The sequence below is a fragment of the Bos indicus x Bos taurus genome, chromosome 11 (assembly GCF_003369695.1).
Source record: "Bos indicus x Bos taurus breed Angus x Brahman F1 hybrid chromosome 11, Bos_hybrid_MaternalHap_v2.0, whole genome shotgun sequence".
In the NCBI taxonomy this organism is placed as follows: domain Eukaryota; kingdom Metazoa; phylum Chordata; class Mammalia; order Artiodactyla; family Bovidae; genus Bos; species Bos indicus x Bos taurus.
The window spans coordinates 60,893,594-60,907,521 of NC_040086.1; the positions used below are offsets into that span (position 1 = coordinate 60,893,594).

General features: G+C 37.0%; 1 protein-coding gene across 8 annotated transcripts in view; it reads left to right on the forward strand.

The window, feature by feature from the left end:
- EHBP1 (EH domain binding protein 1) overlaps positions 1 to 13,928 on the forward strand; it is a 355,442-nt gene that overhangs the window by 48,827 nt on the left and 292,687 nt on the right. For all 8 annotated transcript variants that reach the window (XM_027555607.1, XM_027555611.1, XM_027555610.1 and 5 more), the window contains exon 3: positions 9,037 to 9,094. In XM_027555607.1, the coding sequence (XP_027411408.1) occupies positions 9,037 to 9,094 (58 nt within the window). The remainder of the gene's footprint in view (positions 1 to 9,036; positions 9,095 to 13,928) is intronic.

A 13,928-nucleotide genomic window follows, 5' to 3' on the forward strand; every position in this document is an offset into this window, starting at 1 on the left:
ATATGCATCACCAGTTAAATATTTTTAATCATAAGCAATCACTGTGAAAATATTTTAAAGATGGTAGGAAGATGCCAAATATAATTTTTTAAAAACATTTTTGAGTGACAGAGTTGTATCTTTTATTATTAGAACTGTCTTCATTTTTGCAGAAAAGAACTACATCCTGTGTATGGGTACTGGGTCTTATAGAATTTTTTTCCTATTAATTATTACAGCTTGCTAAATAACTCTTGTGAAGTAAGCATAAAGGAGTATAATTAACTGGAGCTACGGCAGTGATAGGACAATAGGAGGCAGATGTACCTACTGAAGGATAAAAATAATTACTTGAGAAATAGTTAAGTTAGAGTATTTCTGTGATAAGACAATTTCCCTCCTTTTGTTTAAATATTCGCAGCATTCCACCATGAAATGTTCAGTTATAGCTAAGAGCCCTTCCCCTAAAAGGAATAACCTTGTTATTTAGTGAAGTGCCTCTTCATAGTAACATCAGGGTTAAAATATTGAGCTCTCTTTTTCTCATTGTAAGCATATACTGGATTCTTTGATGAGAAGAATATGTTATACTTTCTGTGTTCTAAAGACTCACGACTCTTTATTTTTAATTTAGGAAAAGCTCAAAGGAATAATTATTAGCTACTGAGTTCTCAGGTGTAACTGTCATTTATCTTTGGAAACATGGATTTCATTTATATATGAAAACCAATAGGACATAAAAAGGTTAAATTTGGTCTCAGCTCTTTACAATGTACATTTCTACAAGATAGCAACTTTTTATTGTTATTTATGTGTGTCTTTTGAATTTTCGATACTGTTGAGGAGTTACTGTAGCAGACACACCCCCAAATCCAAGTGGTCTGACATAAAAGTTCATTTCTTTCTCACTTTTCAGTCTAGAGAAGGTTGATTGGCCTTCCACATGGTCATTCAGGAGCCCATACAACTTTTATCTTATGGCTCTGCCTTCCTCTGCATTCTGGAGTCCTCTCCATTCAGCTGGTGGGGAGAGTACATACTCATTTATTAACTGAAGAAAATGGCAACCCACTCCATGCCACAAATTCTTTACCCGACTCTTTTCTCATTTTATTTTAAAACATGAAATATTTAACCAGTTTGAGTCATTTAAACAGTCACTGAACTATATAGTGTTAGAACTAACTAAAGTTGTAGTGCAGTCTCTTCATTTGATAAATTAGAGAATAGGCTCAGAGAAATTGGAGAGATATTCCTAAGATCACTAAATGCCATATCTAGGAAAAACAAGTTTCCCAATCTCAAGGGTAGTATGTATTCTTTCTTTGTACTATGTCGTTTTTGATGAACCTTCTTTTACAAATTCACATCTCCTAAATTAATACAAATTGTTTGCCCAGATTTCTTTCCTTTTACCATCCTCCTAAGATGCTTATCCTAGAGAAAGGGGGATTTTATTATAATTGATGTAGAATAGAATTTTGTGTGTTTAGTCTCTCAATCGTATCCAACTCTTTGCAGCCCCATGGAGTGTAGCCTGATAGGCTTTTCTGTTCACGGAATTTTCCAGGCAAGAATACTGGAGTGGGTTGCCTTTTCTTACTCCAGGGTATCTTCCCAACGCAGGGATTGAACTGATGTCTCTTGTGTCTCCTACATTGACAGGCAGGTTCCTTACCACTAGTGATCTGAAAAGCATTTGTCATGTTGTTATTATTGGGTCCTATAGTGGAGCACCATATTGACTTTGCAGGTTCAAGGAAGAATGCCCCAGGGATTGGAGAGGCAAAGGAGGGGAGGATGTCAGAGTCAAATAGGGTGTATTTCAAAATTTTGCCTACAGCCAGCTCGGATCTTGAGGAACATTTATGATAACTTCAAGAATATACCTCCTTCACTTAAAATGACTTGCAAAACAGATTGATTCAGCTTAGAGCTCTTTAAATTCAATGAAATTTGAAATATTAATTTGTTTAATTTTGTTGGTTGATACTTAATTCCAAACTTAAAAGTGCTATTTTATTTTAAATAAATTCCCCCCACATTTAAATAATTCCCCAGCATGAAGTAATATAAGTTCATTGCAGAAAATACAGAAAAGTATATTCTTAAAATGACATGTAATTTTAGTTCCTAATAATAACCACAGGTAGCATTTGGAGACATTTCTTCCTGGTGTCTTCATTACATGGTATAGGACAAAAATATAAATATTTATTGAATAAATTTGACATGATATCCCAAGCATTGCCCTATGCTTGTAACGTTCTTAGAAAATATTTTTACCAGGTCTGTAATATTCTAGTAGACGGATGTACTGTGATTGGTCACTCATCTTTTGTTGGACTTTAAAATGTTGTAAATTATGTATTTTTGTTTATTTGTTCTTTAGAAATTCTTAATTAGGCAATCTCAGCAGTTTAGGCAATCTCAGCAGTTGGGCAGGTTCTTTTTGTCAGTGTACATATTTCCTGAGATATTTCTAAATGGATCCTTTTTTGTATAAGGTCTTTCTGTCTCCTAGTACTTCCCCAAGGTTGTGCCTGCAGTTAGGTGGTTGGCTTAATTGTTTGTGTCTCCAGTAGCCTGTGGGCTTCCCTGATAGCTCAATTGGTAAAGAATCCGCCTGCAATGCAGGAGACCCTGGTTTGATTCCTGGGTCAGGAAGATCCACTGGAGAAGGGATAGGCTACCTACTCCAGTATTCTTGGGCTTCCCTTGTGGCTCAACTGGTAAAAAGTCTGCCTGCAATGCGGGAGACCTGGGTTTGGTTCCTGGGTTGGGAAGATCTCCTGGAGAAGGGAAAGGCTACGAACTCCAATATTCTGGCCTGGAGAATTCCATGGACTGTACAGTGCTTGGGGTTGCAAAGAGCTGGACACGACTGAGTGACTTTCACACACCACCAAGACTGTAAGCTTCCAGAGGATCAAGGCTTGTCTTCCTTTGCCTTTGTATCTCCGTTACTCAGCACAGTGCCAGGAATGTAATAAACATTCAATAAAATACTTGTTGATGCTTATTGTGATTCTGAAAAGTGATGAGACTGGTTTTCATGTGATGGTTTTGGAATTTTTCTTACAGCTTTTTCAGTCTTACCTTGCATAAGTGACACACATAAGAATGGAAATGAATACAGGAGTCTAAATTTAAGACAGGAATGTTTTTCCTTAAATTTACTTGGATACACAGTGTTATAGATCACTAGTGGCAAAGAGGAGAAGGCAATGGCACCCCACTCCAGTACTCTTGCCTGGAAAATCCCATGGACGAAGGAGCCTGGTAGGCTGCAGTCCATGCTAAGGGTCGGACATGACTGAGCGACTTCACTTTCACTTTTCACTTTCATGCATTAGAGAAGGACATGGCAACCCACTCCAGCGTTCTTGCCTGGAGAATCCCAGGGACAGGGGAGCCTGGTGGGCTGCCGTCTATGGGGTTGCACGGAGTTGGACACGACTGAAGTGACTTAGCAGCAGCAGCAGTGGCAAAGAGGGGGGCCCACAACTTGCAGACAAAAGAAAGGTAGTTTATTGCTTTACAAACTGGTTCATTGTAGCTCTGATTTCTTTTCCTTCTTCCACTTCCATTTTCCAACTGTTCTTCCTCCTTTCCAGAAGTTAGCATCAGGATCACAGTGTTGAGATTAAGTCTTGCCACCTTCAGATTGAACTTGTTGCTTTTTAAGGATTTTGAGGGTAGGATAGAAGGTAAATTTTTATTTTATTATTTATTCATTCATTTACTTTTTAGCCATGCTGCACAGCATGTGGGGTCTTAGTTCCCTGCCCAAGGATCGAACCCACACCCACTTCAGTGGAAGCTCAAAGTCTTAACCACTGGACTGCCAGGGAAATCCTTTTTTTTAAAAATTTAAATTCATGAAGTTTGGCTTTATTTATTCTTTATAGACTCCTCTACATAGATTGATTTGACATAATTTATCAGTATATTTTTATCAAGAATATGTTATTCCAGGAAGCTAAGGCTAAGCCATGGAAACAGATAGGAGTAAATCAATAAAAGTCACACATTTTGAGGTTTCATGTGGAGAAAATAGAAAGATATACATGAATATAAGAGAAATATAGCCCTGGAAGTTTGGGAAAAGGGAACATGGGGAGAGAGCAAAACCTTGAGTGACTGGAATTTAGCCACAGTTTTCTTGCTGTTTATATGGATTATTAGCTACTTTTTGAAATGATAATTAGGTACAATTATTATGAGGCACAGAGGATCTTCAGTGTCTTTATTCCTCAAATTTTGATGCATTCTACCTTGAGAGGGACAAAAAGGACATTTTATTGAAGGAAAACCTCTCTTAGAGAATCAGTAACCTGTGTAATATAATTTCCAGGAAGACAACATTCCTTATTTTTAAATGTAAAGTTTTCTTCCCTGAGTAAGCCCACCAGAGGCTTCAAATTTTGCAGTGGAACTCATAGGCAGTGTGTCTATATGTACATTTTATGTGTATGTATATAAAATATTCTTATGTGTAAATACCTATATATGAATATATGCATGTGTGTTTATATGTCTGTATATGTATTATGTGCAGGGCTACCTGGTCACTTAGGGAATGGGGTAGAAATTTTAAATATTTGATTGTTGAATTCTAAGACAGAGCTATATCAGGTTGTCCTGACTTTACTGATAGAAAGTTGTATAATTATAGTTTCTTTGGTAGTTGGATAAAACTCTCACAGTTGCTCTATCCCTGGCCTCTTGTGAGCACATAAGTAAATATTTGATGGTTCTTTTCTAGTACAGCATAGATGCTTAAAATATTAATTGTGGTCAACCAGTTGTGTGGTTATTGGTATTCTTCTGTAAGAACAGTAACTCACAGCACAGCTCTTTATTTTAAACATTCTGTGTTACTTTGTCCCTGATAATGTAAAGGGGAGCTGATTTCTTGTGTGTGTGTGTGTGTGTGTGTGTGTTGCTCAGTCATCTCTGACTCTCTGCGTCCCAGTAGATTGTAGCCCACCAGGCTCCTCTGTCCATGGAATTCTCCAGGCAAGAATACTGGAGTGGGTTGCCATTGGACATAACTTGGAATCACAAAAAAGTTTATTCATCTCTGGGGGCATTCTCAAATAAGTAACTTATGTTCTATTTACATTCTTGGGACTTCAGGGATGTAGGTTAGGAGACCACCCTTCCTGACTTTCTTATTTTACAGTAAGAGGCTTCCATATTCTGAAACATGAGATCAGAATGGGTGGAGGAGAGGAAGGTGCTGAGAGGCCAGGTTGGAAGGAGGCAGCAAGCAGTGCAGGTAGCACTAGGATGATATCGGGAAGGGGGTCACCCTTGTTGCCATCCCAGCATCACGCCTCACTATTTCAAATCAGGAGTGTGGGGATTGCTTACTACTCTCCCTGCAAAAGAATGGTTTTCGACCTTAGCTGGGCATAACAATCAACTGTGAAATTTTTAAAAGTCTACATACCAGGCCTGACATTTAAATGTGATTCTCTAGCAGTGGAACCTAGATATCAATATTAAAAAAGCTTCCCAAGAGGTTCCAATGTGCATCCAAGGTGAAGATGCCTGCAAAGCTCAAATAAGCTGCAGATTCTCTCATTTAGTAGTGAATGTACATAGAGCCTCAGCTTTGTACCAGATTCTTATTAGTTGCTAGAAATAGAAAAATAAATAAGATATGGTTGACAAAGGAATACAATCTAGTCGAGGAGATAGAAATAATAACAAATAATGTAATAGAAAGCATGAAGTGAAAAAGAGAAAACTGTTAGTCACTCAGTTGTGTCCAACTCTTTGCAACCCCTTGGACTGTAGTCTACTAGGCTCCTCTGTCATTGGAATTCTCCAGGCAAGAATATTGGAGTGGGTTGTTGTTGTACTGCTGTTCAGTCGCTCAGCCATGTCCTACTCTTTGAGACCCCACGGACTGCAGCACACCAGGCTTCTCTGTCCTTCACTATCTCCTGGAATTTGCTCAAACTCAGGTCCATTGAGTCAGTGATGTTATCTAACCATCCATCCATGCTGCCCGCTTCTTTGCCTTCAATCTTTCCCAGCGTCAGGGTCTTTTCCAATGAATCGGCTCTTTGCAGTGCAGTTCAGTTCAGTTGCTCAGTCTTGTCCAGCTCTTTGCAACCCCGTGAACTGCAGCACGCCAGGCTTCCCTGTCCATCACCAACTCCTGGAGCCTACTTAAACTCATTGCATCAGTCCGTTGCATCAGTGATGCCATTCAACCATCTCATCCTCTGTCGTCCCCTTCTCCTGCCTCCAATCTTTCCCAGCATCAGGGTCTTTTCCAATGAGTTGGTTCTTCGCATCAGGTGGCCAAAGTATTGGAGTTTCAGCTTCAGCATCAGTCCTTCCCAATGAATATTCAGGGTTGATTTCCTTTAGGATTGACTTGTTTGGTCTCCTCCCTGTCCAGGGGACTCTCAAGAGACTTTTCCAGCACCACAATTTGAAGGCATCCGTTCTTTGGTACTCAGCCTTTTTTATGGTCCAACTCTCACATCTGTACATGACTACTGGAAAAACCATAGCTTTGACTATATGGACCTTTGTTGGCAAAGTGATGTCTCTGCTTTTTAATATCCTGTCTAGGTTTGCTATAGCTTTTCTTCCAAGAAGTAAACATCTTTTAATTTCCTGGCTGTAGTGACTGTGCACATTGATTTTGGAACCCAAGAGAATAGATTGTCACTATTTCCATTTTTTCCTCATCTATTTGCCATAAAGTGATGGAACTGATGCTATGAGCTTAATTTTTTGAAAATGTTGAGTTTTAAGCCAGCTTTTTCACTCTTCCTTTTCACCCTCATCAAGAAGCTCTTTAGTTCCTGCCATTAGAGTGATATCATCTGCTTATGATTTTGAATTATTGGAGTGTGTGGCCATTCCCTTCTCCAGGGGATCTTCCCAACCCGGGAATCGAACCTTGGTTTCCCGCATTGCAGGCAGATTCTTTACCATCTGAGCCACCAGCTGAGCCCATAATACAGGGCATATAACATATTAAAATAGAGGTGTTTAGAGTGTTAATGGAAATACAGGTAGAAGAAGCAAATTAACTTTGCCTGAGGTTGAGGATATGGGTTAAAGTGGGAATGAAATGAGAAACGGTCAGGTTTTCGTAGAGAAAGTGATGAATTAAGCGTTTATCAGATAGAAAAAGAGAAAAGAGGAAGTTAAAGAAAAAAAGATTTTAAACATGCAAAGATGGGAAGAGATTGAATAAATGTTCAGGGATTGGTTGGAAAGCAAGATGCCTTTGAGGTATTTGTAGGTTTTGCAGCTGGCAAATCAGAGTCAGGTGATGAGGTGCCTTATAAACCACAGTCAGGAATATGGATGCTATCTTGCATGCTGTGATGTCGAAGGGTCAAATATATACAGGGACTATGTAGATCATCTGAAGAATGAAGCTGGTCAGGTGGAAAGAAGTTGATAGTGTTGGAGGCTTTAGTAATCTTGATAGCATGGAACTTGTTTGAAGGCATTTAAGTAGAAATTTTTAAAAATGTTTATTTAGGTTGAGCTAGGTCTTCATTGTGGCATGCATGTGGATTCTAGTTCCCTCACCAGGGACTGAACCTGAGCCCTTTGCATTGGGAGCACGGAGTCTTACCCACTAGACCACCAGGGAAGTCCCAAGAAGTGTATTCTAAAGTTTAATTTAAGCTTAAAATAAGGGAACACTATTTAGGTCAAATCTGTCAAATTCAACTTTCAAGTGCCAGTTTGTTGTACCTTCAGTATAAGAGCCCTATTAGAATAGTAAAAAAAAAAAAAAAAAAAATAAGTAAGACTTTTGTACCAATTCTAAAGTAGTATTGCAGAAGTATAATTAAAAGTTGAGGTTGGGCTGGAGATGTGGAGATAAGAACATAGTGGAAAGATCACTGTAGTAATCTTGGATAAGTGTTCCAGCAAGCCACCAATGCCTTCAAACAGGGTGGCTTAACTGTTTGGTTACTCAGTCCCTTTACTGTTAAGCTGCCAGCATTGATCCATACCCTCTGCCCAGCTCTGTTTATCATGTTGCTATATGTACCCCACCACCCATCTCCATGTCTTTGTCTGTTCTGTTTCTCTCTGTGTTAAACATGGTTTTGTTTCTCCGTTGGTTCATATCCTTAGATGAACACTGATGTTTCATGGAAACTTTCTTCTGTTTCATCTGTAACTTAGAATTTCTGCATCTGGCTGCTGCTCCCAGCATCTCAGGTTGGAAAGACCTATATTTCAGTCTTGTTTCTGCCAGAGCTTTTGATGAGTTTTTTTTAACTTTTCCAGAATATGGTTGTGGCGGTTTAGTTGCACAGTCATGTCCAACTCTTTGCTACCCCATGGACTGTAGCTCACCAGGCTTCTCTGTCCATGGGATTTCTCAGGCAAGCATACTAGAGTGGGTTGCCATTTCCTTCTCTGAGGGATCTTCCTAACGATGAAACCCACATCTCCTGCATTGTAGGCAGTCTTTTGCATTGCAGGCAGGTTCTTTACCATTGTGCCACTAGGGAAAAACCCAGTGTACCCTGGGCTTCTTGCCAGAATGTACTTGCCTATTTTTCAGTACTGTATTATATTCTTGAAGATAGTTGAGATGATTGATTATAAAATGATTTTGAAAATCATTAAGCATTGTTCATAAGATACAGATATGCAAGAGTAGTGTAAACCACAGATTTAAATTATTTTGGAAATATTATTTTTATGCTTATTTTCTCTAAAGTGATAATGTGTTGGAAATATAGTTTTAGATGAGAGATATATATGTGCTTTTTTTAAAAATAGTCTAAGTATTTTATTTTACTTGGTTTGTCCCAATGAATTTACTTGGTAAAGTATTTTTAGAAAAACATGTGGATGAAATATTAGTCATTTAAATTAGATCATGTCTATATTGTGCATCTACCATATTTGAATAATTTATAGAGCTTTATTGTTAGTGTAACCACTCCATGTAATCTAAAGCAGGTGACATTTTTGTTCTTTTAAAGGTGCTAAAACTAAATTTTATTGACTTAAGATAAATTTTACTTAATCTTTCCTGTTTGGCAGGCAACCAGATAAACTGGTGGTAGTTTGGACAAGAAGAAGCCGAAGGAAGTCTTCCAAGGTTTGTCTGTTTTCTAAATTTCTTACCCAAATGTTGAATGTAACTTTTGATCTAATTATTAAGCTGGCCCCAGTGAAGAATATTTTTAAATATTTTTTGATATTTTGGGTTATTCTTATAATCTGCTTTACTAAAATGATTGATTAGGTACTGTATGTAATCTTGGTATTATAGTTCTAAACAGGAGCCAGATACCTGAGTTTTGATTTTGGATTTGGTGGTCTTAAATAACATAATAGTTATTTAACATCTCTGTGCTAGAATATCATGAACTAATGAGTAAATAAAGATCACTTAAAAATTATATCTAGAATTACTTTATTCAGCTTCTAAGAAGATGGAGTTAGGGCACACATAATTAATGATGAGTTATCTGAGTCCATTTGCTAGGTTACAGAAGAGAAGGGGTTGGGTTTTTCAGAAGTTTTAATCTTTTGTTCTTATGGCTTTGTGGGGGAGTGGAGCAGAATTTTTAAATGTTCAATAACAATTTTAGATATTTTTAAAATTCCAGTCTACAGACAAGTAAGATTGAGCATGTGTTTATAGGCACACAATAATTACAAGCATGTTTATTGACTGTTGGTTTCTATGTAAGTAGATTTATGTAAAGAAAAAATTCATTTATTTTACCTGAAATTAAATTTTAATTAAATTTCAGAATTAAAAAATTTGTGAATACTGGTAGTTAAGTTTTTTTCTTTGCTGAGTATTATTCTATCATGTGAATATATTGCAGTTTGATTATACATCTGTTGATGAAAGTATGGCTTGTTTCTAGTGAGTATTCTGAATATTCACTATTCTGACTAAATTTCTTTTAAACATTACTGTAAAAGTATTTCGGAGAAGGCGATGGCACCCCACTCCAGTACTCTTGCCTGGAATATCCCATGGATGGAGGAGCCCGGTGGACTGCAGTCCATGGGGTCCTGAAGAGTTGGGCTCAACTGAGCGACTTCACTTTCACTTTTCACTTTCATGCATTGGAGAAGGAAATGGCAACCCACTCCAGTGTTCTTGCCTGGAGAATCCCAGGGACGGGGGAGCCTCATGGGCTGCCGTCTATGGGGTTGCACAGAGTTGGACACAACTGAAGTGACTCAGCAGCAGCAGCAGCAGTACAAGTATTTTGGGGGACAAACATTTTCTCTTCCACAAATAACTAGGACCAGAATCACTGGGCAATAGGATAGGTACAGTTTTAACTTTCAGCGTACCCCCCCAGCAATAGAGGAAAGGTCCAGTTGCTTCACCTAATGAATAGCATCTTCTCCAAAGCATACATATGTAGTTTGGATACAGGGTATTTTGGATCTGTAATATTTTCTTATCTATTTACGCATGAGAAAGGATTCTGAAAATAGACTTACGGTCTTCTATCAGTTTTTCTGAGTGGGTCTTAAGGTTTTATGGAAAGGAACAATATTAGGTCATCCAGTAAGTATGATAGTGGAACCTGACTATAACTATAAACATTAGACCCTAAATGTTTTTAGCTGTCAACAAAAAGTGATTTCCCTCTTGTAGTAACTAGATACTAATTGTTTTCTTAAAACATTATGAAACATAATGAAATGCTTTAGATTAAAAGTCAATTCAGAATATTCATAGTTGAAATTAAGTATACTTTTAATTTAATTGCATTTTTAAAGTCAGATAACTTTTAGGTCCAGATTCTTTTTTACATCATATTAAATTTTGATCAAATCTAAATGGTGAAATGCAAACATATGAGGTACAGGTTGATTTTTCTCAGAATACAATATTTTCCAGAAGGAACTATTTCTTTTTTTTTTTTTTTAATTAAACTTATTTATTTTAATTAGAGGCTAATTACTTTACAATATTGTATTGGTTTATTGGACTTATTTTCCAGTTGTGATGCTCCTAATATTTCAGATCCCTTCTGGATATTTTAGAATCATTGTATGTTTCCCTTGAAACATTATATATGTACTTTTGAAAAGTTATGAGAACTCACAATGTATTAAGCATATTATTGTTGTTATTTAGTCACTCTAGTGATGTCCAGCTCTTTGAGACCCCATGGACTGTAGCCCCACAGGTTCCTCTGTCCATGGGATTTCCCAGGCACGAGTACTAAAGTGGTTTGCCATTTCCTTCTCCAGGGGATCTTCCTGACCCAGGGATCAAACTCGAGTCTCCTGCATTGCAGGTGGATTCTTTACCATTGAGCCATCAGGGAAGCCCATATGCTATAATAAGCTTACAGGATTCCCTGATGGCTCAGTGGTAAAGAATCTGCCTGAAATTTACATAATATACATTCATGTATGTGTGAAATGCTGTTTTTATACATTGTATACAACAGCTGAATAAGGATGTAAAAAGCAGTTCCAGAAGCTATAAAAGAAATGATTATGATATTATGTGAAAATTAAACAAATTACTTTTTAGAAAAACTTTGAGGAGCTTGAGATCCATGGCATTTTGGAATTCTTAAAAAAAAAAAAAAAAAAAAAAAAGCTAGCTTGTCCCTAGCTATTGTTTTTTAAAATTAACTATCAGTTATATTAAATCCAAAGAGTAGAACCATTGTTTTCATTTGAAACACTCTTCTGTTTCTGACATTTTTCCTTTGAAATACACATTAAAAAAAAGTGAAGTCGCTCAGTCGTGTCCGGCTCTTTGCGACCCCATGGGCAGTAGCCTGTACCAGGCTCCTCCATCCATGGGATTTTCTAGGCAAGAGTAGTGGAGTGGGTTGCCATTTCCTTCTCCAGGGAATCTTCCCGACCCAGGGATCGAACCCAGGTCTCCCGCATTGTAGACAGACACTTTACCATCTGAGCCACCATGGAAGTCCTGAAATACACATTATTTGCTGCTAAGTCCCATTGAAATCACTTACAGGGAAAATAGATCTCTACAACCATTGGGCAGAAAATAGTCTGGTTTTTACTTTTAGGTTTGTTTCTGGAAAGAGTTTAAACTACACAGTAATTCATTCTCTTTGGTCTTGTGTATAGCTTAATATTTATCTTGCCTGTTTCTGAATATATCTACCTTTTAAAAATTATTTTATTGAAGTATGGTTGGTTATCTACCTTTTTTATATTGGTGGATTGAAACTTATAACTGATACCCAGATAACAGATTAGACAGAAAAATGATAAGGCACATTGCCTTATTTGATATAAAGTTTAGTTCTCAGTGTTTTGCTCACTTTCTTTGGATACATGTCTATTTTTGTAATTAAATATAAAAGAACCCATTGCAGAATCATTTTTTATTGAGAGAATAATTACAAAATAATTACCATGGGTAATTATCACAATAGGCAGTTTTCCTACCTCTTATCTTCAAGTCATGGCATTTATAGCAAAGATATTTTTGGGCAGCAGTTGAATTGTATATGCTTAAATAAATTATTTTTCAGTATAGTGTTGGACAAAGGAAGCAGGAAAATTGTAATAGACAAGAAAAGTTATGGCAGAGTAGTCTGTTGCCTTAAACCTAGTTTTCAAACTAGGAATTTAAAGTCACAGAGATGGGAGAATTCCAAAGGGAAAGAAGAGCTTGAAAGTCCTCACCAGCTTTTGGATGGCATTATCACTTCTACTTCCTTGCTATAAGCTGTATTTTTGTTGTTGTTGTTTTAAACTTTTTATTTTGTATTGAAGTATGGCTGATTAACAACATTATGATAGTTTCAAGTGGACAGCAAAGGGACTTAGTCATACGTATACATGTATCCATTCTCTCCCAAACTCCCTTCCCATCAAGACTGCCATGTAACACTGAACAGAGTTCCCTGTGCTATATATATTAAGTCCTTGTTGGCTATGCATTTTTAATATAGCAGTGTGCACCTGTATAGCCTTTAACAATATGCTGTGGTATCATGAAGGGATGGGTGTAGTGGTGGCTCTTTGACTAAGACCATGATGTGGGCAGCTCTAAGACAGCTTTACATGTGACATCCTAAACGTATGCGTAGATGAAGTTTTATAAATTGAAAATCATCAATTTAAAAACTAAATGATAGTTATATTTATTCAGTGAAAAATTTCAGAAGTAACAAGTGAATATTTAGTTCCATATTAGGTTTTTTAGTTACATATCTGTATTTAGTTCCATATTAGGTTTAGGTCTTTTACATAAGGTATGATATGAAATAATTTGAAAATAAGACATCTTATAGAGTCGGTACTCAAAATTGATAAATGTTACCTTTTCCCTAGGTCTGCCTTTGCTAAAGGATCTCTGATATGATTAAAAGGTGAAGCAATTTATATGAGTGGAAGTGAATATGGCTTCATCCTTTCTACCATTAACTGTACTAGGATGATGGCAAATAATGAAATAGCCTGCCTTTCTGGACTATATTAAGGAGCTAAATAGCTGTATGTGTTTTATACTGAATTATTTTCTAGGGAAATCTTTTCTATTACTCTGATCAAAAACTGATCAGGATTCCTGTAGTGCTGATGATTGCCAACATGAGGTACTTTTTAAAAATAAAGTTCCTAAGAACCTAAAGTACTGTCTCCATGGATCTGTACAATTAGGTGTTTAGTACCACAGCTGTTTTTAGTTGCCTGTGTTAGACTTTTCATTCTTTTTCTAATACATAATAATTAGCTGACATTATGAAGCTGACATTATCAGATACTAAGCTGGACTAATTGATATTGTTACTGTGTCTTAACATAGCTAGTTTGTATAGTCACTACAAAGACCATCAGAAAGCCAGAGCTGACTTAGGTGGACCTTTTCTCTCACTGGGGAGAGTTGCTGGATAGAAAGGCGGCATACCAGCAACTTGGGAACTAGCACCCTTCTATCTCTTTTTATTTAAAAAAAAGAA